General features: G+C 57.1%; 5 protein-coding genes across 7 annotated transcripts; 4 read left to right on the forward strand and 1 right to left on the reverse strand.

Annotated features, from left to right (window-relative positions):
* Nucleotides 1-1,426: 1,426 nt before the first annotated feature.
* On the reverse strand, nucleotides 1,427-7,969 carry LOC128940163 (putative protein PTGES3L). 3 transcript variants are annotated; one of them, XM_054281469.1, is made up of 17 exons: nucleotides 7,877-7,969; nucleotides 7,408-7,521; nucleotides 7,201-7,267; nucleotides 6,847-6,945; nucleotides 6,414-6,503; nucleotides 6,256-6,309; nucleotides 5,433-5,555; nucleotides 5,206-5,365; nucleotides 4,722-4,779; nucleotides 4,257-4,413; nucleotides 4,053-4,169; nucleotides 3,327-3,457; nucleotides 3,087-3,153; nucleotides 2,805-2,896; nucleotides 2,299-2,353; nucleotides 1,740-1,834; nucleotides 1,427-1,600 (listed from the first exon to the last, which is right to left on the reverse strand). In XM_054281469.1, the coding sequence occupies exons 1-17, from the start codon at nucleotides 7,882-7,884 to the stop codon at nucleotides 1,465-1,467; spliced, it is 1,623 nt and encodes a 540-aa protein (XP_054137444.1). In that variant the 5' UTR covers nucleotides 7,885-7,969; the 3' UTR covers nucleotides 1,427-1,464. The 3 variants fall into 3 exon arrangements, with proteins under 3 accessions (XP_054137444.1, XP_054137442.1, XP_054137443.1); XM_054281467.1 differs by lacking the exons at nucleotides 6,256-6,309; nucleotides 6,414-6,503; nucleotides 6,847-6,945; ... (1 more) ...; nucleotides 7,408-7,521; nucleotides 7,877-7,969 and adding an exon at nucleotides 5,641-5,738; XM_054281468.1 differs by lacking the exons at nucleotides 1,427-1,600; nucleotides 1,740-1,834; nucleotides 2,299-2,353; ... (6 more) ...; nucleotides 5,206-5,365; nucleotides 5,433-5,555 and adding an exon at nucleotides 5,861-6,070.
* A 129-nt stretch (nucleotides 7,970-8,098) lies between these two features.
* RUNDC1 (RUN domain containing 1) lies at nucleotides 8,099-12,148 on the forward strand. Its single transcript, XM_054281525.1, has 5 exons — nucleotides 8,099-8,428; nucleotides 8,932-9,090; nucleotides 9,599-9,797; nucleotides 10,066-10,155; nucleotides 10,674-12,148. The coding sequence occupies exons 1-5, from the start codon at nucleotides 8,099-8,101 to the stop codon at nucleotides 11,537-11,539; spliced, it is 1,644 nt and encodes a 547-aa protein (XP_054137500.1). The 3' UTR covers nucleotides 11,540-12,148.
* Nucleotides 12,149-12,512: 364 nt separating this feature from the next.
* Nucleotides 12,513-14,478, forward strand: RPL27 (ribosomal protein L27). Its single transcript, XM_054281556.1, has 5 exons — nucleotides 12,513-12,600; nucleotides 12,700-12,782; nucleotides 12,942-13,111; nucleotides 13,598-13,708; nucleotides 14,388-14,478. The coding sequence occupies exons 2-5, from the start codon at nucleotides 12,702-12,704 to the stop codon at nucleotides 14,434-14,436; spliced, it is 411 nt and encodes a 136-aa protein (XP_054137531.1). The 5' UTR covers nucleotides 12,513-12,600; nucleotides 12,700-12,701; the 3' UTR covers nucleotides 14,437-14,478.
* Nucleotides 14,479-15,278: 800 nt separating this feature from the next.
* IFI35 (interferon induced protein 35) lies at nucleotides 15,279-18,268 on the forward strand. The gene is given in 11 exon segments (XM_054281598.1): nucleotides 15,279-15,302; nucleotides 15,304-15,333; nucleotides 15,335-15,499; nucleotides 15,575-15,649; nucleotides 15,872-16,027; nucleotides 16,360-16,467; nucleotides 16,763-16,907; nucleotides 17,119-17,249; nucleotides 17,391-17,580; nucleotides 17,836-17,942; nucleotides 18,054-18,268. Coding segments are annotated over 11 exon segments (1,326 nt in total). The 3' UTR covers nucleotides 18,249-18,268.
* A 632-nt stretch (nucleotides 18,269-18,900) lies between these two features.
* Nucleotides 18,901-24,807, forward strand: LOC128940028 (uncharacterized). Its single transcript, XM_054281354.1, has 6 exons — nucleotides 18,901-19,078; nucleotides 19,494-19,597; nucleotides 20,543-21,175; nucleotides 21,275-23,416; nucleotides 23,753-23,961; nucleotides 24,394-24,807. The coding sequence occupies exons 1-6, from the start codon at nucleotides 18,901-18,903 to the stop codon at nucleotides 24,461-24,463; spliced, it is 3,336 nt and encodes a 1,111-aa protein (XP_054137329.1). The 3' UTR covers nucleotides 24,464-24,807.
* The last annotated feature ends 413 nt before the right edge of the window (nucleotides 24,808-25,220 follow it).

Here is a 25,220-nt window from a genome sequence, read left to right on the forward strand (position 1 = left end):
TTTCTCCTGGGGGCTGAAGACCCTCAACAGCTGCAAGATGTGTTCAAGCCACTGGGAAGGGCACTGCCCAGTGCCCTGGGTCTTTACCTTTTGTCCTGAGATACAGCTGAACCCTGACAGCACAGTGGGGGCAATGAGCTGCTTTTTGTGCTGTTTATCCAAGGTTTCTGGGTGCACTTTGTGTGCACCCAGGAACAGGGACAAACTTGTGTTACCTCACTGCTTACAGAAACGAGCTCAGCTTTGGGATCAACTGGCTTAGCTGGGGCTGTGCTAAGTCCCCAGGGTGTTGGGGACAGAACTGGCATTTATTTTGCCATGGTGTGGGGTTGGGGTCATGCCCCTCTCACCTCAGTACCGCAGCCCAGTGCTCACTCAGGAAGTCCTGAGGGCTCAGCCTGCTGCCTTGCAAGCTGTGCAGGCTGCACAGCCCAGCTAAACCTTCTCAGGAAACATCCTCATCAGTGTGAGATAGTCCAAAATACACAAAATACACACTCTGTGCATGTGTAGGATCACTCCCAAAGCACGGCCCCTGCAGCTCTGACCCCACACCAGTTCCAGGCCTCAGTGGTGCTCCCTCTGTCCTGGTGCCATCCCAACAGCTCAGCCAAGGCTGTGGCCATGCAGCAGTCACAGCAGCCATGGGTGGGAACCTGATCTGCTGGGGCTGCTCCCATCCCCATGTTCATGACAGATAAAATTCCTTAGGATGGAGGTTTCTTTTATTCTGGTTCTCTGTTTATTACCAACACCTGGGGTAAACTTGTCACACCATTTCTGGCAAGAAGGAGAAGAGTAAATTCTCAAATTACCTATTGAGCCCTGTTGTGGCTCCACAGCGCCCTTTAGTTCCTCCAGAGGAGACTGCAGCAGCTCCAGGGCCTGCCTGGGCAGGAAGGGTGAGCTGAGGGAACAGCAGGGACAGCTCTGCCTGATCCCAAGGGAGTTTACAGCTGCATCAGCTCCAGAAACTATTGATGGTCAAAAAACGACCACTAACAACAGCACCCCACCAAGGGAAAGGTATGGTATGTGGTGAGGAATGATCTCTTGTCTCTGGGATACCTGCTCTTCCTTCCAGATGCTCTCTGCCCTCACCCAGCCCAAGGAGTCTGGGGGGAGCAGCTGCCTCTTGCTTGAGCATTTGTACCAAGAAACTTCTCCTCAGCAACTGGCACAAAAGCAAAATGCCCCAAAGTACTGCCAGCAGGAGGCCCCTTCTGGGTTTGGGAACCCTAGAAAGTAGTTAATTAAGGACTATTTTAACCCCTGCACCATTTGTTCTGACAACTGAGCCCTTGCAGCAAAGCCTTGATGGCAGATCCCCTCCCCATTTCCGTGAGCAGCCCACGCAGAGCATGTGCACACCAGCTGTTGGGTTCAGGTCTTTATTCTCTGGTAGAGAAGCTAGTGGAGCCTGTGCAAACAAATATAAGACAAAGCTACTTTGAGAATTGTCTCTCATGCTCCAGGGTTTTGGTTGCTGATGAATTCCTGGAGCAGAGCTTGCACTTCTCCTCGCCGGCTCATCTTGGCTGCCTTGCCCTGGAAGCGGCCGCGCTTCCCAGCTCCTTTCCCTCCCAGCAGCTCTGCCACCCTGCAGCAGCAACAGCACAGGCTGGAGCCCAGGCTGCTCCAGCACACACAGATCCCTGCCTGGATCACACTGTGCAGCTGCTCATCACGTCTGCAACATCAGAATTCTCACTCGAGTTAAATAAAACACAAAACGTTACCTGGGACCTAAATTTTCAACTGCTTCAACAGGTCCAGCTAGAAGGAAGAGTCCTGCTTCTTTTTCATCTCCCACGGTCAGGAATAGCAGGGTTTCCTGTGGACAGAGATGGGCTTTGCTCTAGATAAATCAGTGCTTTCCACAGTGGCCACAGGACACAAACACCAAACTGACAATTCAGAAATCTATGTGCATTACTGAGACTGACACTGCTTGGGGTATCCCAAGTTAAAAGGACACAGCTGTCAGCTGAACTAGGTGATTGTGACTGAAACTTGCTGTTCTTCCTATTCTACTCCTACCTAATCCTATCCTAACCTATTTCAGCCAGTGAGGCTCTGTACAGCTCTTGGGGCTTTTCTCCAGTGCTCTGAATTCTCACTGTTGAGAACTGCCCTGCAGACTGAGGCTGCTGGGGACAGGAAACCTCAGGTACCTGTCAAGGGAACCAGATCTGCAGATCATGACTGTGGCAGGAACAGCAGCCTGGCCAGCCCCTGTCCATGTAAAACTGGGGTGAGAAAAGAGTGGTGCCAGTTTAGTCTTCATCAGTGACTCACCTCTGTCCCAATCTCATTAGCAATGATGTTCATAAATTCAGAATCACCCTCTTTCCTGTATGGATGGATAAAAAAACACTTCAGAAAGAAGCAAAACCCCCCTCTAGAGTACAAAATCTCAATTCAGAAACCAAGTGCATGATTAGAGATTTTGGCCTCTTTCTCTTGTCTATAGGTGTAAATCCTTGCTGGGCTCTCCTTTAGGAATTATTCAAGTGTTATCTTTAAGAAATAGAGCTCCCAGGTTTTATTTGAAAATATCAAGTGCAGAGGGAATTAGATGGACACAGCAATTTCTCAGCTACAGCACCAGAAGAATTCAGTGACTGAATTAGAGATTCCTTTAATTACACAACTTTGCAGCAGGCCAAGGCGGTTTAATATTCTATTTCCTTTGTTTACATTCTCCCTTGAGAAAACAAGCTGCTCTCACAAGGTGTGAGAGATCCAAGAGCCATAAAACCTGTGGGACACTGCTGGCCCCTCTTCCCTGAGCTCCCCCATACCTGTGCAACACAAAGAGCTGCTTTGGAGCAGGTTTGCTCTTGAAGTCCCGGGCTATCAAAACAGCAATGTCTCTAAGCAGGTTCAGGTTATTCTGAAAGAAAAGGAAATTAACTGTACTGCAGCTGGAGAAGTCACTGTGAACACAGCTGTGTTCCCAGAGGTTTGAGCACTTTTCACAATATGCACAAAAATTGAAGCCAATGATTTGACTCCCCCCAGTTACCACAACTAATGGCCTACAGGAAATAGTGACAACCCACTTTTCCCAGCTGTTCTTGTACCTTCTGGAGCAGCTTCACAGAGCTCTGCAGTCTCTTCACAGCCTCCACGTGCTCACCTGGTCCATTTCTGAAAGAAATGGGAGACTTTGGATCACTGCTCTGAAGGACAGAGGAAGAATTTCCTAAAGGAGCAAAACAGACAACATCACACACAGCCCCACAACATGCACCCTGAGGCTTATGTGGTATCTCTCAGGAGGAGGAGTGAAGATGAAATAACAGAAGTGGAAAGGGGATTACTTGAGCAGGGAGGTTAGAGCCTTCTCAGTACTGTGACTTTGTTCGATTGACTTCAGCACTCTGTTTCCCACCAAGAAAACCAAGTTGGTTTTGTTCTTTTTCCCTTTTTCCACGCCAAGGAGTTTAATAACCTTCAAAAGAAAATCAACCTGGTCAGAACAGCATTTTGATAATTCACATAGTTGATCAGTTCCTGCCAGATTATGCCTTGTAATGAATTTTAACTCTTTGCTAGTGAAAACAAATAGATTAAAATCAGCCATAAGATCAACATAAAAAAAAAAAAAGTACAGTGGAATTTATGCAATCTTCTAGCCATGGGATGTACTCTACAGGGCATCTGGATGTATCTGCTGGGAAACGGACTCCAACCAATGACTGAGAAAGTACAAATACTTAAAGGCAGTCTAGGATTTTATCACCATTTCCCTGCACAGATTTCTCATCCATGATGAACATTCAAAAATATCAGAGCTTTAAGCAGAGAGAACGTGGCCAACACCCCTGGCAGTGCAAAAACATCACAGGGCTGAGCTCTGCAACAAGGAAACAAAAGCTCCTGTGGCACCCAGCCCGTGTGTGACCCTCCTGGGGCTCCCTCACCCTGGGGCTCTGCCACCCCTTTCCCCACCAGCACAGCCTGGAGCAGCCTGTGGATCCCAGGGACTCTGGCTGCACTTCATGTGCAGCCTGGCTCCCAGGGGCAGCCCAGCTGCAGGAGCCCACCTGGAGGTCACTCAGGTTGGAGACGTGAGTCCCACAGCACAGGTTGGAGTCGATGCCTTCAATGTCCACCACCCTCACTGGCCCCACGTGGTCATCGGGCAGCCCCCGGCTCCTCACCTGCCAGAGGAGGAGGAGGGTGACAGAGAAGGTGACATTTGTGCTTAGTTATTCCATGAACACCATCAGTTCTCTCCCACCACTCACTGTTTCAACTTCAGGGTCATCTGCAGCCAGTTCCCTCACTGTTACAGGGACCCTGTCCCGGATTTTCTCGTTCACGCTGTCCTCCAGGGCCTGGAGCTGCTCTGCCGTCACCACGGGGGTGTCCAGCTCAATGACACTGCGCTGGCGGCCCAGCTCCCTGCACCAAGGAGGAACATCAGGCGCCTTTGTGCAGCACCAGCATCTCACTGCTAGCAATGTGATTACTAAAACAGACTTTCTTCCTCTCCCTGTTATGTTCAAAACACCAGATGGAAACCAAACACAAGGAGGAGAAGACAGAGCAAACACTTTGTATAGCTTCTCTCCAGGTCATTTTCTCTCCCACAACATCTGAGCTCAAGTGAAACATCCAAATTGCTTTTGGTGTTTCAGTGCTCAGGCTCTGTGCAGGGTAGCATTTTGGCATGTGCCAAATGAGTCAAAAGAAACCTTTATCCTGCTCACCATGACGTAGTCTTGAATCCAAACATCTGTTCTGCAACGGCACTGATGAGATGCTGTCCTGGAAGAGATGTGCAAGCACTAGCTCTGAGTGCCACTGGCATTTTCAGTCGGGCCGTGTCTTTCCTGTTGACATTCTCCACGACAGGCTGGGTGCTGGGTGCTGAGGGGCTCCTGCCAGAGCTCAGGAGCAGCAAGGAGACAGCTCTGGCCTCATGAGCCTCTGCTCCTGGCACTGCAGCACACGCTGTGCAAAGCAGGCTGAGCTTTCTCTTCCAAACCTGTTTTTGGTGCGTCTACAAGCCAAGGAGAGCTCACAGAGGGACACCTGCTGCCCTCAGCAGTCCCGGGAACAAGCTGTGCACACAGAGCCGGCGGATTTCTCCCTACCCTGACCGGGATGGGGACACGGTGTGCGCCCCCCCGCCCCACCGGCACGGCCCGCGGGGTGCTCCGTGCGCTCCCCGGTACCGGCACCGGCACGGACCTGAATGCTGCTGCATGTGGTCGAAGCGGCGCTCCCAGTCCAGCGACAGCAGCACTTCAGCGCCCGGTTCCAGCGCGGCGGGCACGAAATGCACGGCCTCGGTGCCCTGCCGTGTCACCCGCAGCACCGGCACGTCCCCGATGAGGCCGCGATCGTCCGGCTGCGGACACGAGACATCAGCGCCGCCGCTCCCGGCCCGGCCCAGCCCCGCCCGGCCCGGCCCGTACCTGCCCGCCGCCCTCGGGGAAGAGGATGGTGTCCTCCAGCACCACCTGGAAGCCGCTCACCGGCTCCCCGCCGCCCTCGGGCCGCAGCTCGGCCGCCCGGCACGACACCACCCTGGTGGTGAACTGAGACAGAGACGGCGGCGCCGTGAGGGCCCGCCCGGGCCTGCCCCGCGCCCCGACCCCGGCCCCGGCCCCGGCCCGACGCTACCTGCCGGGCCCAGCTGTCCCGCTGGCAGCGGAACACCATGGCGACCGCTCGGCACAAGCGGGCCGGGACTGGCGGAGGGACGCGAACAGGGACACGGACAGGGAGGGGGCGGGGCCTGCACGGGGACGCGCGGGCGCGCTCCCGCCGGCGGCGCGCGCTCCCGCCGGGGCCGCCGCGGGTGAGCGGCTCCCGGGGCCCGGCGCGGCACACGGCACACGGCTGCGGCAGTTCACGTTTATTGCCCCGTGCCCCGCCAGCTTAGCCGGCTGTGGGAGACCGGACCGCGGGTCGGGAGCGATGCCCGCGGCGATGCACGAGCTGAGGCGGCTCCGCTTCCTCGGAGAGCCCGGCCCGCGCTGCTCCCCGGTGCGTGCTGCCGGTGCACCGGCTGACTCCCGCGGCGTCCCCGGGGACCTGGGCGTCAGTCATCCTGCGGGAGGAAGGAGCGAGGTGCCAGGGATGGGGCCGACACCGGGCCGGCCCCGGTGGCAGCGGGGGGCACCAGCCGGTTGTCCCGGGACAGGCTGCCCGAGGGGAGCAGCAGGAGGTGCTGCCGGTGCCCCGGAGCCCCGGCGGAAGGCTGAGGCTGGGTTGTGCTCGGCAGGTGGTACTTACATCCAGGTCATCCATGGCTGGAGGGGGGCCTTTTTCTGTCACCTTATCCAGCATCTGGATGGGAAACAAACATCTGGATCCCCGAATTCCTGGTGTCCCCCCATCCCACACACACACACGATGTGCCCCAGAATCCTGAGGCCGGTGGCCCAGCTCACCTCTGCGTACTGTTCCACCATGGCTCTCTCCACCTCCTCGTCCCCTTCCCAGTCTCGCCAGTTGTCGAAGTCCACGGAGAGCCAGGCTGGCTGTGGGCACAGAGAGCATCCCCTGAGCGGGGGAGCAGCACCACAGGGACCTGCAGCCCAGGGGCAGCTCCTGCACAGGTGAAGGGCAAGGGCAGGAAGCAGGAGTGTCCCTTTGCCTGCAGGCACTGGTCCTGATCCTGAGTGTGTCAAGGAAAAGGGTGCCACGTCCTTCCTGGAGGGCAGAAGTCTGTGGGCTAGTGGTGATTATCAGGTAGGGCTTTTTGGGAGCTCTGTCTTGGGATGCCCTGTGGAGGCCTCTGTGTCTGTCCTGGGGGCAGGTTGGTTCCTAGGAGCCAGGAGGTGCTGAGTGGGGATGGCACATGCACTGAGGCACTACACACACCTTGATGTTCTCCTTGGTGATGCGCGGCCAGGCCACTTTCTCCTTCCACTTCCTCATAAAGCAAGTGATGGAGCGGTCAGAGCGCTTCTCCCGTGAGTCCTGCCAAGAGATTGGGGTGCCTCAGGATCTGCCAGGCTCCTCTCTGCTCAGCCCTGTGCAGGCTGTGGGGTCACAGAACCACAGACAGGTTGTTTCTGGCTCAAGGCAGCAGTGTGAATACCAGCCCCAGGGCTGGGGCTCTCAGGATGGGCAGCATTCAGTGTTAGGCAGTGTTGCTCAAGACTGCACAGATTGGCTCTGACTCTGAGCCTGACAGAGGCTATCAGAGAACAGTTTGTTGGCGAGAAACCTCACCTTGGAGTTGACTCTGGCGTACAGGTTGATCTCGTTGTAGAACTCCACACCATCTGCATTTTTGCAGCTGCCAAAACATTATAACAACCGGGCTTAGGAGAGAGCTAAGTCCATGCGTGCTCTCCTCTCACGGAGTGCTCCCGCTCCCCTGATCCACGCCCAGAGCAGAGCAGGGCCGTGTCGGTGGGCAGGGCAGCGGCAGCTCACCTGAACTCCAGCCGGTGGTCCTCGATGAGCACCTTCACGTCCGTGCTGTCCTCCACACAGAACTCCAGGTACACGTACCGGGGCCGGTCGTACCACAGCGTCTTTGCGGGTTGCCTTGGGGAAGAGCAGAGCAGCGGCTACCACCATCACCATCACCAGCGGGCATTTCCCGGTGCCCAGCAGAGCTCGGCAAGGGCCGGGGGTGAGGAAAGGGCCCCGGACACGGGCTCTGCTTGTGCCGAGCCTCGGGACGGGCAGAGGGAGCCGGGCGGGTGGGAGCGGACACCGGCCCCGTGACTCTCCCCGCTGCCCCTGGTCGGCGGGGCCCGGCCGGCTGTGTCCGCTCCCCTCAGCCTGGCCTGGCGCTGCCCGCTGCTCCAGGTCAGAGGCTCCTGCCGGGCGCTGCCTCTACCGGGCCCCCGCTTTGCACGGGCTCCGTGCGCCGCCTGTCCCGTCCGGCCGTGCTCACCTCGCCATGGCGGTGCCGACCCCGCCCCGCGCTATTTCGGGCCGGGGGCGCGGCTGCCGGACGGGCCAGGCCGGGCCGTGCCAGGCCCGGGGCCGCCCCCCGCTCCCCCCGGTGCGCGCCCCCGGGGCCGCCGCCGCACTGGGCCGGACCGCGAGGGGGCGCGCTGGCCCCGCCCCTCAGCGCCAACATGGCGGCGCCATCGCGGCGCCGGTAGCGGCGGCTATGGAGGGAGAGAGCGGCTCGCTGGGCCCCGGCGAGCGCTGGGCGCCGGTGGGCGCCGTGTCGGCGGAGGAGGACGAGGATGAGGAGGACGAAGAAGCGGCGGCTACCGGGGGAGATTCGGCGGAGTCGGTGCCGCAGCTGCGGGCCGAGCGGCGGCGGCTGCACGGGGCGCTGCTGGCGCTCGCCTCGCACTTCGCTCAGGTGCAGTTCCGCCTGCGGCAGGTGGCCCGGGCCGGCCCGGCCGAGCAGCAGCGCCTGCTGCGCGACCTCGAGGACTTCGCCTTCCGCGGCTGCCCCGCGCCGCTGCCCCACGGGCTCGGCGCCGCTCCGGTGAGTGGAGCCTTTGCTGGGCACGGCCCCGCGGTCGGTGTGTGGGTTTAACCCCGCCTGAAGAGCATTAGGGCGGCTGCGGTCCCGCGGTGCTCGGGTTTGCAGGGAGCTCGCAGGCTCCCGGGGACTCGGAGCCAGCTCGCAGGGATGTGCCTCAGAGCCCTGAGCGGTGTGTCACCGCTCCACGCCCTGGTACAGCACGGCTGACTCACAGCATCTGTGATATGTACGTGTTATTTGGCCTCTTTCTTCCTGGATCCTGGCCTTGTGGGACACGACATAGGTGCAAGCGGTCTGGAGAGGTGCTTCCCCTTCTTTATTAAATGAGATGATGTAGCTGGTACCTCTGCTTGGTGCTCACATTTCTCTCTCAGACATGTTTGCAGTGCTGACTTGTGAAGTACGTGAGCTGCAGGAGATACTGCTCACATCATAATCCTGTTCTCTGTGCCTTGGGTATGACAGTAAGCTTTCAATTTTATTTACTGTTAACTTTTTTCCAGGGTGAGCGAGAGAAGCAGGAGCAAATTGAGGTCCAGAAGGAGAAGCAGAGAGAGCTGATCCTGCAGCTCAAGACACAGCTGGATGACCTTGAGACCTTTGCTTACCAAGAGGGCAGCTATGATTCCCTGCCACAGTCTGTGGTTATGGAAAGACAACGGGTAAGGCTCACAAATCCTCCTGCCCTATTTCCTAGCACAAAATCCTCCTGCTGTATTTTCCAGCCTTTCTGAGTGTCTTACATACTGCAGGCACTTATCAGTCTGTACTTCTCACCAGCAGCTCTAGAATGTCAGGAGTTTGTCTACACGTGTGAACCTGTCATGTGTCTTTTGCAGTTATTTCTGTGCAGTAAAGGTGTCCTGTTTCTGAGGGAACCTCTGGGAAAGGCGTTATTTTTTCCTGAAAAAAAATAGTTGTTTTAAAAAAAAGTTGTTTTAAAACCAGTGCTGCCCCTCCTTGTTCTGTGCAATCCCTCCAAAGTGCAAGTTTGCTCCAGCCCAGCACTCTGTGCCTCTATGTTAAACATGAATCATTACCCTGCAGAGCTGGATCAACTTCTCCCCTCTTGCTGATGTAAAAATTTATTTGATATAAAAAATTATTTGAGAAAGCTCCCAGGCAGCAGTGCCTCATGGTGAAATCCCACTGCTCACTTGTGTTTTGCAGATGATTATAAATGAGTTGATAAAGAAGCTGGACATGGACTTGAGTGAAGATTTTGCAAAGCTCTCTCCAGAGGAGCTGCGGCAGAGGGTGGATGCTGCCATAGCACAGATTGTGAATCCAGCCAGGGTGAAGGAGCAGCTGGTGGAACAGCTGAAAACCCAGATAAGGGACCTGGAAATGTTCATCAACTTCATTCAGGGTCAGTGATGAGTTTTTGAATGAGCAGACTGAATTCCTTTGTAATTCCCTGACGTAGTCATGAGGAGGAAAGTCACAGATGTCAGGAGATGCAGGAACAGCTTCTGGGTCAAAGGAAAGTACAAATCCCTCTAAACTGATAGTGAGGAAAAGTATTGATAGAGTGACAAAAGAGATTTAGAGGGGTCTGAGGAATGTTGACCTTAAGACTTGGGATATGCAGCTGAAATTCACAAATGTGAAATAATGATGTGAAATATTTTTTGTAGATGAAGTTGGAAGCTCTGGCAAGGCAGAAGATGCCCACTGTGACTGTGGAGGCTCCTACAAACCCAGCACCCGGCCTCCTGGGAACAGAGGTGGGCACTGCTGGGCTCAGCACTGTCAGCAAAGCTCCAGCTCCTCCCTGGAGCTTTGATGAGCACAAAGCAGTCACTGTCTGCTTTTTCCTGGCAGCTGGTTTCTGTGCTTCAGCACTCCCTCTGCTGAAGGCCTGTGTCCTTTTACTTTACCCTCCTTCCATGGGATCCTCAGAGTAGTCACAGAGCCTGAGCAAGTGGCATGGAGGGTGGGCTCAGTCCTCAGTGGGGTCAGGAAGAGACTGCTCATACTTGGTGCAAAACACACTGTAATTTGTGCTCTTCAGGCTCTGAGCTCTGTGAGCTGGGGGGACCCAGTGTTCTTTAGAATTTGAGACCTCCCTACTTATCCCTTAAACCTGCTGGAAGTACAATAATGTAGCATGAGGCATCTGCTGCTACTCAGAATGCTAACCTGGAGGGATTTTCAGATATTTGCACTCCCTTTGTGTGTATGATCATGCAGAGTTGTTGACTCCCTAATGAGATTATGTTTTTCTCTTTTCTACCCTGGTCAGTGAACCCAGAAGATGCCAGAAGGATGCAAGAGACGGGCCTGCAGCTCATGCGCCGCGTGCTGGCCGTGCTGCAGATCTTTGCTGTCAGCCAGTTTGGCTGTGCCACGGGGCAGATCCCTCGCACCCTCTGGCAGAAGGACCGGGACAAGCACGACTTCTCCCCCTTAATAGAGAAACTGGAGCTGTCGGTGGAGCGGGTGAGGCAGCTAGCCCTGAAACACCAGCAGGCAGAGCACGTTATCTGCTCCTCCGAGCTGCAGGACGTTCCCCTGGGCGGCAGAGACGAGCTGACCCTGGCTGTGCGCAGGGAGCTCACCCTGGCCCTGCGGGACCTGCTGGCCCACGGGCTCTACGCCTCCTCCCCAGGCATGGGCCTGGTGCTGGCCCCCATCGCCTGCTTGATTCCCGCCTTCACCCCCTCCCCGCAGACCATGCACCCCTGGGAACTCTTTGTCAAGTACTACAAGGCCAAGAACGGACGAGCCTTCGCGGAATCCCCGGCTCGCAAGCTGTCCCTGTCCTTCGCCCTGCCCGTGACGGGGGCAGTGGTGGCCACCCCCAAGCAGAGCCTGCTGGCAGCCATCCACACGGTGCTCACGGAGCACGGCCCCTTCAAGCGCAGCGCGGACTCGGAGCTGAAGGCGCTGGTGTGCATGGCGCTCAACGAGCAGCGCCTGGTCTCGTGGCTCAACCTCATCTGCAAGTCTGGGGCTCTGGTTGAGTCTCACTACCAGCCCTGGAGCTACATGGCCAACACCGGCTTCGAAAGCGCCCTCACCCTCCTCAGCCGCCTGAGCAACCTGAAGTTCAACCTCCCGGTTGACCTGGCTGTTCGGCAGCTGAAAAACATCAAAGATGCGTTTTGATGTGTTTTTATTGCCGTTCATCCGTTTTTCCACTAGTAGGCAGCTGTTGGGCTCAAGAAGCCTGGCTTTTGTAAGACCGAGTTTGTCTCCTTGGTGTTTGCTTTTAGGGAAATCTTAGGGTCTCGTGTTGTTGGCAGTGTGTTGTCTGCTGGAGGCTGCAGGTTGGGCAGCAGCACCTCACCCTGCCCACTCCCTGCTGCTCTGGGGCCAAACTGCCCTGCCCAGTGGCCAGGGACAGTTCAGGGGTGGGGGACAGAGGCCTGGCCACGGGGACTGCCCGTGGGATGTGCAGTGAGCGCCTTTGTGGTTGTTTCTGGCAGTCTCTGCTCTCTACACCTTGCACACAGGATCTCTCATGGAGGAGGGAGCTGGCAGGGTTTGAGGCACCTTGGGGGCTGTCTGACGTTCCCCGGTAGGAGGAGATGAGGGCCGGGCCGGAGGTGCCCGGAGGCTCCTCCAGCGGCTCTGCACTCTGTGTCCCTCGGGCTGCCGGGGCGCTTTGTCCAACGGACCCAGCTCCTTGTTCCGGGCTTTTGTGGGGCATCAGCGCCGCCCGCTGTCCCGCGGGGTAAATTAAACACCGCTGTACTACCTGTGGGCCGAGCTCAACCCTGTCCCGTGTGCTCTGTGCGTTACCGGGGCTGGGAGGGGGCGGGCGAGCCGGACACCGGCGCCGCCGTGCCCGGGGAGGGCAGAGGGGGGCGGACACTGGCACCGCCGGGGTGAGGGGACGGGGGAAGCGGACACGGCACCGCTGGGGAGGAGGTGGCTGAGGCGGACACCGGCACCGCCGTGCCCGGGGGGACGGGGGAAGCGGACACGGCACCGCCGTGCCGGGGCGGGGATGGCTGAGGCGGACACGGCACCACTGTGCGCGGGGGTATAGGGGAAGCGGCCACGGCACCGCCGTGCCGGGGGTTACTGAGGCGGACACGGCCCCGCCGCTCGGTACCGGCAGCAGCTCCCGGCGGCGCGGCGGAAGTGACGCAGGGTGTCCGGGTAAAAGCCGGGCGCTGCCTTCCCTTTGCCTTCCGGCCCAGCGCCATCGCAGCGGAGCCTCGGTGAGAGCGGGCGGGCGCGGCATCCGCCGCCATCCGCGGGGGTGGCGGCCGGGGCGAGGGTGGCGGGCTCGGGCTGACTGCCGGCTGCTGTCTTCGCAGAGATGGGGAAGTTCATGAAGCCGGGGAAGGTGGTGCTGGTGCTGGCCGGCCGCTACTCGGGGCGCAAGGCCGTCATCGTGAAGGTGAGCGCGGGGCTGGGCCGGCGGGGCCGGGGCGAGCGGGACACCGGGAGGGAGGCACGGGCGCGGGTCCTGCGGGGCCCACGGGGCCGCGGCTCCTCGGTGCCACCTCCGCCGCCGCTCCTCGGTGCGATCGCCGCCACCGCGGCCTGTTTGTTTCAGAACATCGACGATGGCACCTCGGACCGGCCGTACAGCCACGCCTTGGTGGCCGGCATCGATCGCTACCCGCGTAAGGTGACTGCTGCCATGGGCAAGAAAAAGATCGCTAAAAGGTCCAAGATCAAGTCCTTCGTGAAGGTTTACAACTACAACCACCTGATGCCCACCCGGTGAGTGCTGCTACCGGCTGCTTTCGTGGTTCTTGTGTTTTCTACTGAACACCGAGAATTACCAAGCCTGTTCAATGCTGTGCTGAATGAATGTGAGGCTCAGGCTCTGCAAAAATGGAGTTGTGGTCTGAGGCTGAGTGGAAATATTAATGAACTTTTGGGATGAGGCAGCTGGCTCTTATTTCAGCCACACTGATCTTCCCTTTGCTCAGGGAGTGTTAGAGACAGCTTTGAGGGTATAGAGCTGGCAGAGCCATTTCTTACTGTGCCTCAGAGCAGCTCCCAGGCACCACATGGAACAGAGCTGCATATCCCTCAGAAAGGGCGCCTTTATAGGCTGAACTGAGACTGCTTTGGTGGTTTGGTGATTCCTGAGCTGAGGAGACTGTAGGAGCTGTAACTCCTTGTCTGGACATTAGAATGTGCTTGGTTTTCAGCCCTGTGCCAGGTATCATGCCCTTTTTGAACTGTTTTGCTCTCTGCCAGGTATTCTGTGGACATTCCCCTGGACAAAACAGTGGTGAACAAGGATGTGTTCAGGGATCCCGCTCTGAAACGCAAAGCAAGACGTGAAGCCAAGGTGAAATTTGAGGAGAGGTGAGTTGGGAGTTCATCTCCTCAGTGGTGTTTGTGCTGTTACTGGTGTGAGGGGCTGGTGTTGCTGTGCTGCAGTCTGTGCTTTTCCAGGTTGGCACTTCCACCCTGGCTTCTTTGCAGGAGTGTTTGTTGAGCGTGTTTTTCTCACCTCTGTGTGTGTGCACCATCGTGCCAGCACCTGTGGGGCCTTTCAGGTGCCACAGGATGATCTGACATGGTGCTGCCAGTTCATCCTCTCTCTTATCGCTGGGCTGGGTGGGCCAGGGCAGTGCTGATGCTTTGCTGGGGTTTCTGCTCTTTTTGATGGGTTTCTGTTCAGAAGCTCCTTCAGAGGAAGGAGCTGTGTGGCTTCAGTGGGACACAGTGTGTCAGGCTGTTCTCCAAGGGCATCTCCCCCTGCCACACGAGGTGTCCAGTGGGATGGCCTTGTCCTGTGCTTGTACCTATTGGGGTGGAAACTGCCACAGTGCAGGTGTCTTTAAACTTGGAACCTGGCACTTGCTTCCCTTGGTATTTCAATATTTAAAGTGGGTTTATTTGTATCCCAGACCATAAGATCAGGAGAATTACCTCTGGGTGAATTAGGTGCTACATTCTGTCTGTCTGGAACAGCACAGGTGCAGGTTTGGTGCTGTTAACCTGCTCATACACATCCTTTAACCCATGTCTTCTCTTTCAGGTACAAAACTGGCAAGAATAAGTGGTTCTTCCAGAAGCTGCGATTCTAAAGGTGTAACGAGGTTGCATCAATAAATGTTTATTAAAAACCACGCCTTTTTTGTTATTTAACAAACAAGCAGTGGCCTTTGTGGTGTGGTCATGCTTGCTCTGTGTCTCTAAGAGCTGGGGAAGCCATTGCAGTCCAGGGGAGCAGGGGCTGCGTCAAGTTTTAAATCCAAGAGTGGGGCAGGAATGGACCAGTTTATATTTGGTAGCTGGTCCATTCAGAATAGTTTATATTAGTAGCTGGTTCGTGTGGAGGAGTTTCTATTTACTAGCTGGTCCATTCAGAAGAGTTTATTTCCATATTTCATACCTGGTTCATTTGGAAGAGTTAATTTCTATATTCAGTAGCTGGTCCGTTAGGAAGAGTTTATGCCTATATTTACTAGGTGGTCCATTCAAAACAGTTTATTTCTATATTTAGTAGCTGGTCTGTTCAGAATAGTTTATTCCTATATTTTCTAGTTGGTCCATTTGGAAGAGTTAATTTCTATATTCAGTAGCTGGTCCTTTAGGAAGAGTTTATGCCTATATTTACTAGGTGGTCCATTCAAAACAGTTTATTTCTATATTTAGTAGCTGGTCTGTTTGAAAGTTTATATTCAGTAGCTGGTCTGTTCAGAATAGTTTATTCCTATATTTTCTAGCTGGTCCATTTGGAAGAGTTAATTTCTATACTTAGTAGCCGGTCCGTTTGGAAGAGTTAATTTCTTTATTTACTAGCTGGTCCGTTTGGAAGAGGTTATACTTAGTAGCTGGTCCGTTCGGATGAGTTTATTCCTGTATTTAGCAGCCGGTCCGTTCCTGGCAGCCAGGTGGGTGCTCGGAAGGCGAGCTCGGGGCGGGGATGGAGGAAGAGGAGGCGGTGATGAGCTACCGGACGGGGCTGGGCGGGCCCCGCGTTCCGCCCTGGCCGGGGCTGCGCTCGGAGGGGCCGGGGCGGGGCGAGTTGGCGAAAACGAAAGCGAAAGGCGAGAACGGGTCCCCGGTAGCACGGAGGGAGTAGGGAGAGCGGTCCCGGTGAACAGCGCAGGGCTCCCCGCGGGACCGGGGATGGATTCGGAGGAGGTGAGGAAGAGCCGAGCCGCAGGGAGAGGCGGGCGGGGGGCGGCGCAGCGCGGCTGAGACCCCTCCTGTCTTTAGGAATCCTTCGTCCGGCTGCAGGACGAGAGCCTGCCGAGCCCCGAGCAGCTCCGGCAGGAGATCGAGCGCTGCAAGGTGGGTCCGGCTGCTCCGAGAAGGGTTGGGCGGCCGCGTCCCAGCTGTGCGGGGTCCGCCCTGGCCAGGAGCTCGGGTGTTCTCTGAGAGTCAGAGGCGGCAGAGAGGAGCAATCCCCTGGAGGGGAGAGCCTGTTCTGGGGCACAGCCTGTGCCGGGGCTGCCTGGCTGGTGGGGGGGATGGTGTTGTCAGGGTGTTGCTGTCTGATGGTGCCTCTCACAGGAGCTTTACAGTGCTCTGGAGAAAGAATGTGCAAAGCTACAATCGGCCAAGGAAGCTGCAGAGCAAAGGACACAGGAGCTGAAGAAAGAAGAAGAACTTCATAAAGTTTTAGAGCAACAGCTGTCTTTAAATGGAGATGAAGAAAGAGCACGCCAGGTCAGTGTTCAGTGCATGGCCTAGGTTTGGAAGGGTGGCAGGGGCTGCAGGATGCAGGTCACTGCTCTGAGATCACTTGCCTGGGGTCTGCTGGAGGTTTCATGGGGAACACAAGGCCTGTGCTGAGAAGTGAGGCAGTGCTGCAGCGAGGGGAGAGCTGTCCTCAAAGGAGAGGAACCAGGACAGAGCTGCAGGCAGTCAAGAGCAGAATAGAGCTGTGTGCCCAGGAACAGTGCTGTGCTCAGAACAGAAATGTGCTGCAGCCCTTTGTGTCCTGGTGTTCCCTACTTCCCATTCTGTCCTTACTTCCTTCTTTCCCTCCTTCCTTCTAGATTTTTACAATAAGGGAGGAGAACAAGAGACTGAGGCTGGAGAAGCAGGTTCTGAACAATAAACTGGAAGAATTGAAGAAGAGGGTCTTCTGGAATGATCCTGTGAAGGTAACAGAGTGTGTGTGGGCACTTGGGTCTGCTGGCAAGGGCGCAAGCCTGGCTGGAGAAGCTGCAGGTGAATGCAGCTGGGCACTGTGTGATGATTGGAACAGCTCCTCTGCCAGGGCCAGGAGCTCTGGTCGTGCTTTGGGATTCCAGGCACAACCAGACACTAGGAGAGACTCTGCTGAGGTTCTCCAGCAGTTTATTTGAGCCATGAGGTTATTTCTAGTCCATGGATTGGCATGGACATGCCCTGTGCAGGGTCCAGTCTCCTCCACGTGCTGTCTCTACTTGTACCTAGATACTGTCTGCCCTGCCAGAAAAGAAAATGATCTTTAAGGGACTCCCAGCAAACAAGGAGGACATGAACAAGCTGATGCTCACCCCACTGATCCGCTGCCCTCTGCCAGGGGGCTCAGCTCTCATCACCTTTGAGGAGGCAGAGGGTAAGTGTGAGAGGAGCACTGCTCTGGCCAGGTGTCCTCGATCACTTTGGAGCCTGCTCTGTGTCCCCTCCCTGTGCCAGAGCTTGGTGCTCCCTCTCTCCCTGCCTTTATGGGGCTGTGCCCCCTCCCCAGCACCTTTGCTGTGCCATGTCCTGTCCTGGAAAGCGCTGGGCAGTCACTCCCCTGTGCTGGGGGCTCTCCCTGCCCACAGTGGCCCAGAGGATCATAGAGATGAAGGAGCACACGGTGGAGCTGAGCTGTGGGCAGCTGGAGGAGCTCGACCAGTGCAGGGTGAAAGTACAGGCAGTGCCCATGGACATCCTGCTGCCATCTGCCCTGGAGGTAGGGCCCGTGGGTCCCCATGCCATGGGGGTGCCCTGGGCACGCTGCTTCCCCTGTCTGAGCCTGCCTTGATCAGGGCACTGCTCCCCTGAGCTCTGGGCCAGTCCTGCCCTGGCACTGACTGGCTGGTGTCATCCACAGATCAGGCTGACACAGAGTAGCAGGAGCATCCTTGTGTCTGACCTGCCCAGCCTGAGCATCTCCAAGGAGGCACTGCTGGACAAGCTGGAGCTCTTCTTCAGCAAGACAAAGAATGGGGGCAGCGAGGTGGAGAGCAGAAATTTCCTGGAGGACTCTCAGCAGGTGGTGCTGACCTTCACACGGGATGGAGGTGCGTGGGGTGTGCTGGCAAGGGCGGAGCAGCCCAGCCTGCTCTGGGGAGAAATCTCCTGAGAGCAAAGGAAGCTGTCTTTAAGGAGCAGGGAAGATAGAGTGAGCCCCAGGCTGTCCTGCCTCCCCCAAAACTGTGCTGGTGTGGGTGAGCTGAGCAATGAGCTGGGCAGTGTCAGCCTTGGTGCCTATGCCAGGGACAGAACCTCCCCTGGAGCTGACCTGGGCAGCTCAGGGCTTTCCTCTCCATATGCAGTGGCAGAGCCGCTCATTGAAAGAGGACATATCCAGGTGCCCATTGGGAAAGGGAAATACAAAATCAAAATATCACCATACATGAGTGGAGACATCTCTAACCTGCAGGTAAGGGCATGAACCCCGTGAAAGCAGCTCCTCCCAGCCTGGGTGGAGGCAGCACAGCTGAGGGGGCTCCTGAAGCCCCTCTGCCCTGCCCTCACCCCCTGCTCTGCCCAGCTCCAGCCCTCCCGCTGCCCCAGGACCGTCCTGCTCCTGGGCATCCCCGATGTGATGAGCGTGGAGTCCATGAGAGACGCCCTGGAGATCCACTTCCAGAAGGCCAGCCGCGGCGGCGGCGAGGTGGATGCGCTCGCCTACGTCCCAGCGGGGCGGACAGGGGTGGCCGTGTTCGTGGAGGACACTGCGGGCTAGTCCTGGCCAGATACGGGCTGGTCCTGGCCAGATACGGGCCGGTCCTGGCTCAGCCCGAGGCTGAGGAGCTCCGTGCGTCCGTTGGCCCGCGGGCACGGGAGAAATTAAAAGTGTCTGTTGGAAGCACCCACCGCGTCTGTTGTGTTGGGGCCGGGCCGGGCGTTGCCTGCAGGGCCGGGGCGAGGCTGAACCCCCTCCCGGCCGTGCTCTGAGGGGCCGGGGCGAAGCTGAACCCCCCCCCCGGCCGTGCTCTGAGGGGCCGGGGTGAGGCTGAGCCCTTCCCCGGCGTGCTGTGAGGGGCCGGGGTGAGGCTGAACCCCCTCCCGGCCGTGCTGTGAGGGGCCGGGGTGAGGCTGAACCCCCTCCCGGCCGTGCTGTGAGGGGCCGGGGTGAGGCTGAGCCCTTCCTGGCCGTGCTCTGAGGGGCCGGGGTGAGGCTGAGCCCTTCCTGGCCGTGCTATTAGGGGTCGGGGCGAAGCTAAGTCCTGAGGGGCCGGGCGGCGCCCTCCCGCGGGCCCAGGGCGGAGCGGCTCCGCTTTCGCTTTCGTTTCCTCGCGGCGGCGGGGTCGGGGCGGCGGCCGGAGCGGTGGGAGCGGGCGGCGAGGCCGTTCCGGTGCGGCGGGGCCCGGGCAGCCGCCGCCGCCGCCGCGGGCATGGCGGGCCGCACGGTGCGGGTGCAGGGCTTCCCCGCCGAGCTGCCCCCCGACAGGGCGGCCGACAAGCTGACCATTCACTTCCTGCGCTCCCGCAACGGCGGCGGCGACATCGCCAACGTCCGGGTGCTGCCCGGCTCCCTGCCCTGCGCCCTCATCACCTTCGAGGCGCCGGAAGGTAACGCCCACGGGACCCTCGGGGGCCTGGCCTGGCCCACCTTCCCCAGCCCCTCTCTTCCCTTTCCCACCATCCCCAGCCCCTCTGTGCCCTGTCCCACCACCCCCAGCCCCTCTCTTCCCTTTCCCACCATCCCCAGCCCCTCTGTGCCCTGTCCCACCATCCCCAGCCCCTCTCTTCCCTTTCCCACCATCCCCAGCCCCTCTGTGCCCTGTCCCACCTTCCCCAGCCCCACTCTTTCCTGTCTGACCATCCCCAACCCTGACATTGCCTTGCCCACCCTCCCCTGTCCACCATCCTCTGTCCTGCCCCTGTCTCGCTGTCCCCAGCCCCACCATCCCCTGTCCCACTGTCCCCCACCCCACTGCTGTCCCTTGGCTGGGCTGACAGAAGTCTGGGTGGCTTTTCCCACCAGTGGCCCAGAGGATCCTGCAGGTGAAGAACCACGTGCTGGCAATTGGGAAGACACAGTACCCGCTGGAGGTGACACCCCACGCTTCAGAGCTGAGCCCCAATGAGGTACTGAGGGGATGTGGCAGCCCCAGCTGCTCCCACACAGACTCTGTGCCTGGCAGACAGCTTGAGGAGGGAGACCTCACTCTCTCCTTTCATCTTAATTACACTTAAATCCGTCCTCATTCATATTCAAATGAAGATTTTTTTTTTCCCCCCTGTGCTAATAGCAGAGGGACAGGCAGGCAGGCTGTGCTCTCAGTCATCTGGCATTTGTGCCTGTCAGTTGGAGGGTAGTCAGGCTGGAAGAGAACAGGCACTTTTCCCCAGTCCATCTGGTGCCACACAGGGGATCCTGTTAATGCCTCTGCCATGTCATCAGCTGGATTCACAGTGTATTTTTCCTCTTTCCTTCTCAGGAAAGCTTAGCATACAGACATGCTGGTGTCAGGAAAGCTTAGCATACAGACATGCTGGTGTCTGGGGAGCACTGGAGAGTTCTTGCCTCTTCCTCCAGTCTCAAGGGACCGTGGCTGTAGCCATGTCTCATGTTTTCATATCTGAGCCCCCAAAACAGGGGCATGGGAATTAGCCTGGCCTTGCAGACCTTTTTGCAAGCCTGTGGTGCCAAAACTGCTTGAAGAGCTGGAGCTGAAGCTCTGCAAAGGCAAGAGAGCAACTGCATTTCAGAAGCAGAAACAATAGTGGATTTCTTGGGTTTGGGCTTTTTGAAGAGCTCCCAGTGTGTAGAAATGTAGCCCTGTCTCTGTGCAATTTCCCCCTCTGATTCCTTGTTTGCAGAAAGCTTTTGACAAGTGCACAAGGTCAAAGAGTTGCTTAGTCTGGGTCTTTGGTCCTGTCTGTGTCAGGGTCCATCTCCTGAAAGCAGGATGCTGAGGGAGAAAGGTGGAAGAGTGTGTCACAGTAATTCAGGGGCCACTTGCCTTCTGTGCCTCTGAAAGGGGCTGGTTTTGGTCCTTGCTCTCTCACTCCCTTGCTGTCTACTTGCAGATCTTCATACACGTGAGCATGACAATTGACTATGGCAAGCTGCCCACGGGCAAAACCCTCCTGAAGGACTTGCACAAAGAGTACAGCAATGTACACTTCAGCTTCGACTCCAAGAACATGCAGTGCATAGTGCAGGGCCCATTCACTGAGCTGCAGACCTTCAGCAGAGACCTTCTCAGCAGCCTGAACCTCAAGAACCAAGCCAGTGGCCAGATCCTCCTGCCAGCTTCCAGCTGTGGGGCCAAGGAGATGGGAATGCCTGATCAGCAGCAAGTGCCTGACTCCACTGAGCCAGCCCAAGAGGCAGCAAAGCTGCCAGATTGTGACCAGGTGCAGGAAATGGCAGCTAAAGAACCATCACCTCAGAGCCCAGTGGGTGAGGAAGCTGTGGAACTTTTGGGGAAGCTGGAGGACTTTTCCCTCGCCATGGACTCGGACATTTACTTGTACATGCAGAGGTTCTGTGCTGCCGAGTACCAGGGTGTGCTGCAGCAGCACCACGTGGATGTGGTGGATGTCAGTGGCGATGGCATTGCTGTGTTGTACCTCCAGCCATCTGGAGGAGTGTCTGGGGACACAGAGGCCTTGAGGCAGGCCCAGCTGGCCCTGCAGCAGCTCTACCAGCAGCTGGAGGTGAGCCTGCGCAAGGAGAAGATTGCAAAGAAAGGGCTGGAGATGGACAGCCAGGCTCTCAGGGCTCTGACACGTGAGCTGCAGGAGCTCTATCCCCAGCTGCTCTGCCATGAGGATGTGAAGCAGCTTTATCTCGTTGGAAGCCTGGTTGATGTGTGCAAGGCCAAGCAGTTCCTTGAGGATTCTGTCACCAGGAGAAGTGCTGCACGCACGGTTGACACGCTGAGCAGCTCCCAGCCCTCTGGCACCACAGAGGCTGCACCACTCCTGGGCAAACCTCCTGTGCATCCTTCACCCACAAGGCTTAGCCCAAGCAAGCAGGAGCAGAAAGGTGAGTTCAAGCTAGCTGCCAGCTTCAGCAGCCTGAAAGCTGACAGGTCTCAGGCTGGCCAGGACCTCTTGGTGAGTCAGGACTCTCCAGCAGTGGCACAGCTGCACCTTTCTGGGAAACATTCATCAGAGACAGATGTTCCTGGTCAGAGTGAGCCAAGGGCACTGAGCCAGCAGTATCAGCCTCCCACCCCTATGAGAGATAAAGTTGTGGGGTCAGCAGCAGAGCCTCAGCAGAACGACCCCACAGAAAGGGACCATGTGGAAGGAGGTGCCAGACTCACAGGAGAAAAGGTGCTGATGCCTATTGCAGGCAAAGAAAACAGCACTTTTCAGCATCCTGAGGACTCTAAAGGCTCAGGTCCCTTTGGGTACCACTCCCTTGCTGGCATCTACAGCAACTGTGATGTGACATGGACCCCTTTTGCTCTAGGCTGCAAACCCTCAGCATCCAGCCCTGTGCTGAGACGGTCCAACAGCTTCTCCCTGTCGAGGTCAAAGGAAAGCAGCAACTCTGGAGACATCAGCAGGGTGAGTGAGGAGATAAGCCTGGACACTCTGCAGTGGTTTTACCTCAAAGATGTGTGCCATGCTGCTATTGATGAGCTGTGCAGGGCTGGAGGGGTGCACATCTCGGAGCGCCACGCCGATGACTGCACGGTGCTGACGCTGCAGGCAGAGGACAGGAGAAGGCTGCTCCAGGCTAAATGGAAGGTGGAGGATCTTGTGCAGAAGTGCCCTGACTTGGTGTGCCAGAGTGTGAGCTACTCAGAGCTTGCTGTCAGTGGGCCAGATGACAGTGACCTGAGTGAATTGTGCAGCCTCTTGCGAGGAAAATCCTTCCAGGTTGGACTCAGCAAAGACAAGTACAAGCTCTACCTTGCCTGCCCCAAGGAGATGCTGCCAGGAGTGAGTGAGGCCTTCCACATGTTTTCCTCCAGGAGGCTCTGTGCCATGAAGTCTTCATCCCTGTCTCCTGGACCAGAGAGTACAGAGAAATTGAGTGTCATCCAGCCAAGCAGAAGCCAGGACCCAGTGCTGGATGTGGCCCTTCCTGGCGGCCTGAGTTCCCCACAGCACCTGAACATCATCAATAAAATGGACTCTCCACACGTGCTCAGGGCTTCCTGGCTGCCAGAGGCTGAGGAAAAGGCATCCCCCAGTCCTTGGAGGTACCAGCAGGCTTGGGGGCAGGAGGAGGCCAGGGGCTGTGTTGATTCTGGGGCTGGCAGACGAGGAAGCAGCCTTCTGAGCCTTGGCACGGGGGATAAGCAAAGCCCTCCTGGCCTGAGGGAGTTCCAGGAACAGCGCAAGACAAAACTGACCCTGGGGGAGCCCGACAGCCCCCGGCTGAAACAAGTCTTGCCAGACAGGTTCCAGTTGGCAAGAGACAAGAGCAGAGGAGGCCACAATGAAGCAATGGGACAGCAGCACTGCCCAGTCCCTGCAGCTGATGAAACTCCTCACTCTCTGCCCACCTGGCTACCCAGGGCTGTGGCTGCTGAGCCACCACCAGCTGTGGCCCAACAGGCACCTGCAGCAGAGCCCACAGATCAGGGAAGGGCCCAGCTCCCAGGGGGCAGGAGCAACGAGCAGGAGGAGCCTGAGCTCCCATCACAGCAGAGAAGAGAGCCCAGCCTTGGCCAGGAAAGCAGCACCATCCCTCTGGAGCAGTGTGATGCTTGCCAGGGCTCAGGGGTGACCTGCCAGGGCTCCTGTGGTCACGCCTTGTGCAGGACATGTTTTGCAGCAGACAGTTTGCAGCCAGCTTGCTGTGACTCCTCCTCAGATATCCCAAGCTGCAATATCCTGGGGACACTGAAGATCTCCTCCCTGTCTCAGAGCCTGCCTGGATTCTATCCAGACTCAACATTTCAGCTTGCTTACAACATCCCTGATGGAGTGCAGGGGGTAGGTACCACACAGAGCTTCCCCATCCCACTGCAGCCCACACAGGGGGGGGGCTGTCACGGTGGTTGGTGGGGAAAAGAGCAGCCACAGCTCCCTGGCCCACAGAAAAATCAGCAGAGCTATTAACCTCTGAAAGGCAAAAAGCTCCACAGCAGGTTTTGGAGCAGCTTGCTGCTTTTCAAAAGCAGGTGTGACCTCTGGTTTCAGTTGACAGTGACTATCAGCCCATGGGGATCATGGTCATGAGTGTAGTTTTCAAGCTAGACAAACCTTAGAAATCCCCTCAGAGGCAAAGCATTCCAGCCATTGTTTAAAATGTCTTATTCCTGTTCCAAGGTTGGGGACCCTCGCCCAGGACACCCTTACAAAGGGGGGAATTTTTGTGCCTTCCTGCCTGAAAACACGGAAGGGGTGAAGATAGCAAAGCTGCTGAAGAGAGCATTTGAATGTGGGCTGACGTTCCAGATCAAGTCCTGCAATGGAGAGGAAAGAGTAACATGGGGTCCTATCCCCCACAAAACCTCCTGGGATGGAGGCAAAGCCAGGTATGGCCCAGCTCATCCTGAGCTTCTGGGTATGGTTGTGGGTTTTTTAGCAATGGGAGGAGGAGAACCAGGGGCTCCAGCTCAACAAATCCTGGCAGGGATGGCACAGTGGCAGAGTTAGTTCTTCCTTTTGCTTCAGCTTGCAGGGCAGCTATGGCATGGAAGAGCAGCCCTGGCCCTTTCCAGCTGGAGCAAATCCATCCCACATCCCTAAGTGGTGTGTAAACCTGTAATTCCCCATGGACAGGAACTGTGGGCCCCGTTCACTGACAGCCTGTGCTGGGTACAAGCTGTGCCTGCAGGCAGCAGGACATCCCAGAGGCAGAACTTCCCCTCTCAGCCCCTCAGAAAGGGTGGGACAAAAATAAAGGGCTGCTTCCCACTGTGCTTTTGGCACATCAGGATTTACAGTGCTTCCTCTCTGCCCCACAGGAATGGCTACCCAGATGCCCAGTACCTCCATGAGGTTGGCACAGTCCTCAATAAACTGGGCCTTGTGTGATTCTCTCACAGCCTGTGGCTTCCCTTCACCTTCTTTTCCTGCTGAGAACTGCAGCTTCACAGAGACAGCTCAGGAAGAAGCAGGTGTTTGTTCAAAGAGCTCCTTCTTTCCCCACATGTAGCCAGAACTCTGCACTTTAGCAGAGAGCAGCACCTCTGTCCCTGCCCCATGCAGGCCTCTGTGCTTGCCAGAAACTCCAGCTCCTCTTGGATGCATGCCCTGAAATCACAGAGCTGACTGCAGCCTGAGTGAGCCCTGTTTGCCTCCAGCAGCAGACACAAACCTGGGCAGGAGTTTGCATCTCATCCAGCCCCAGCTTCTGGAAGTTTCTTCCAGCTCCTGCCGCTACAGAGAGGTTCCAGCTCAGCTGCTGCCAGAGCTGGGGTTGGAGATGAGCTCTCCTTAGTGTCAGCTTTCAGGCCAGCAGGTGACCTGGGGCTCTCTTGAGGAGAACATTTAACAGCTTTCAGCACCCACAGCAGCTGCCTCCTCCCAGGGACAGTCTCCATGCTGACAAATAAACAGGATTTATTCTCATGTTTGGTAGTGCTGTTCATGCCTTGTCTTACCCTCAGCACAGGCACCCACTTCAGTCCCACCTGGCTACTGCCACACCCAGATATGAAATGCAGAGCCCAGATAAAAGCTTCACAAGCAAAAATCACCATGGCTGCCCTCAGGATGAGTGTCAGGAACAGCACTCCAGCCAACAGCTGTCCTGAGAGCAGAGGCATCTCCTGCTGGGAGCATTACACTT

The sequence above is a fragment of the Melozone crissalis genome, unplaced genomic scaffold (genome assembly GCF_028551555.1).
Source record: "Melozone crissalis strain CALT ecotype California unplaced genomic scaffold, PUWL_Pcris_2 ptg000032l_1, whole genome shotgun sequence".
Lineage (NCBI taxonomy): Eukaryota > Metazoa > Chordata > Aves > Passeriformes > Passerellidae > Melozone > Melozone crissalis.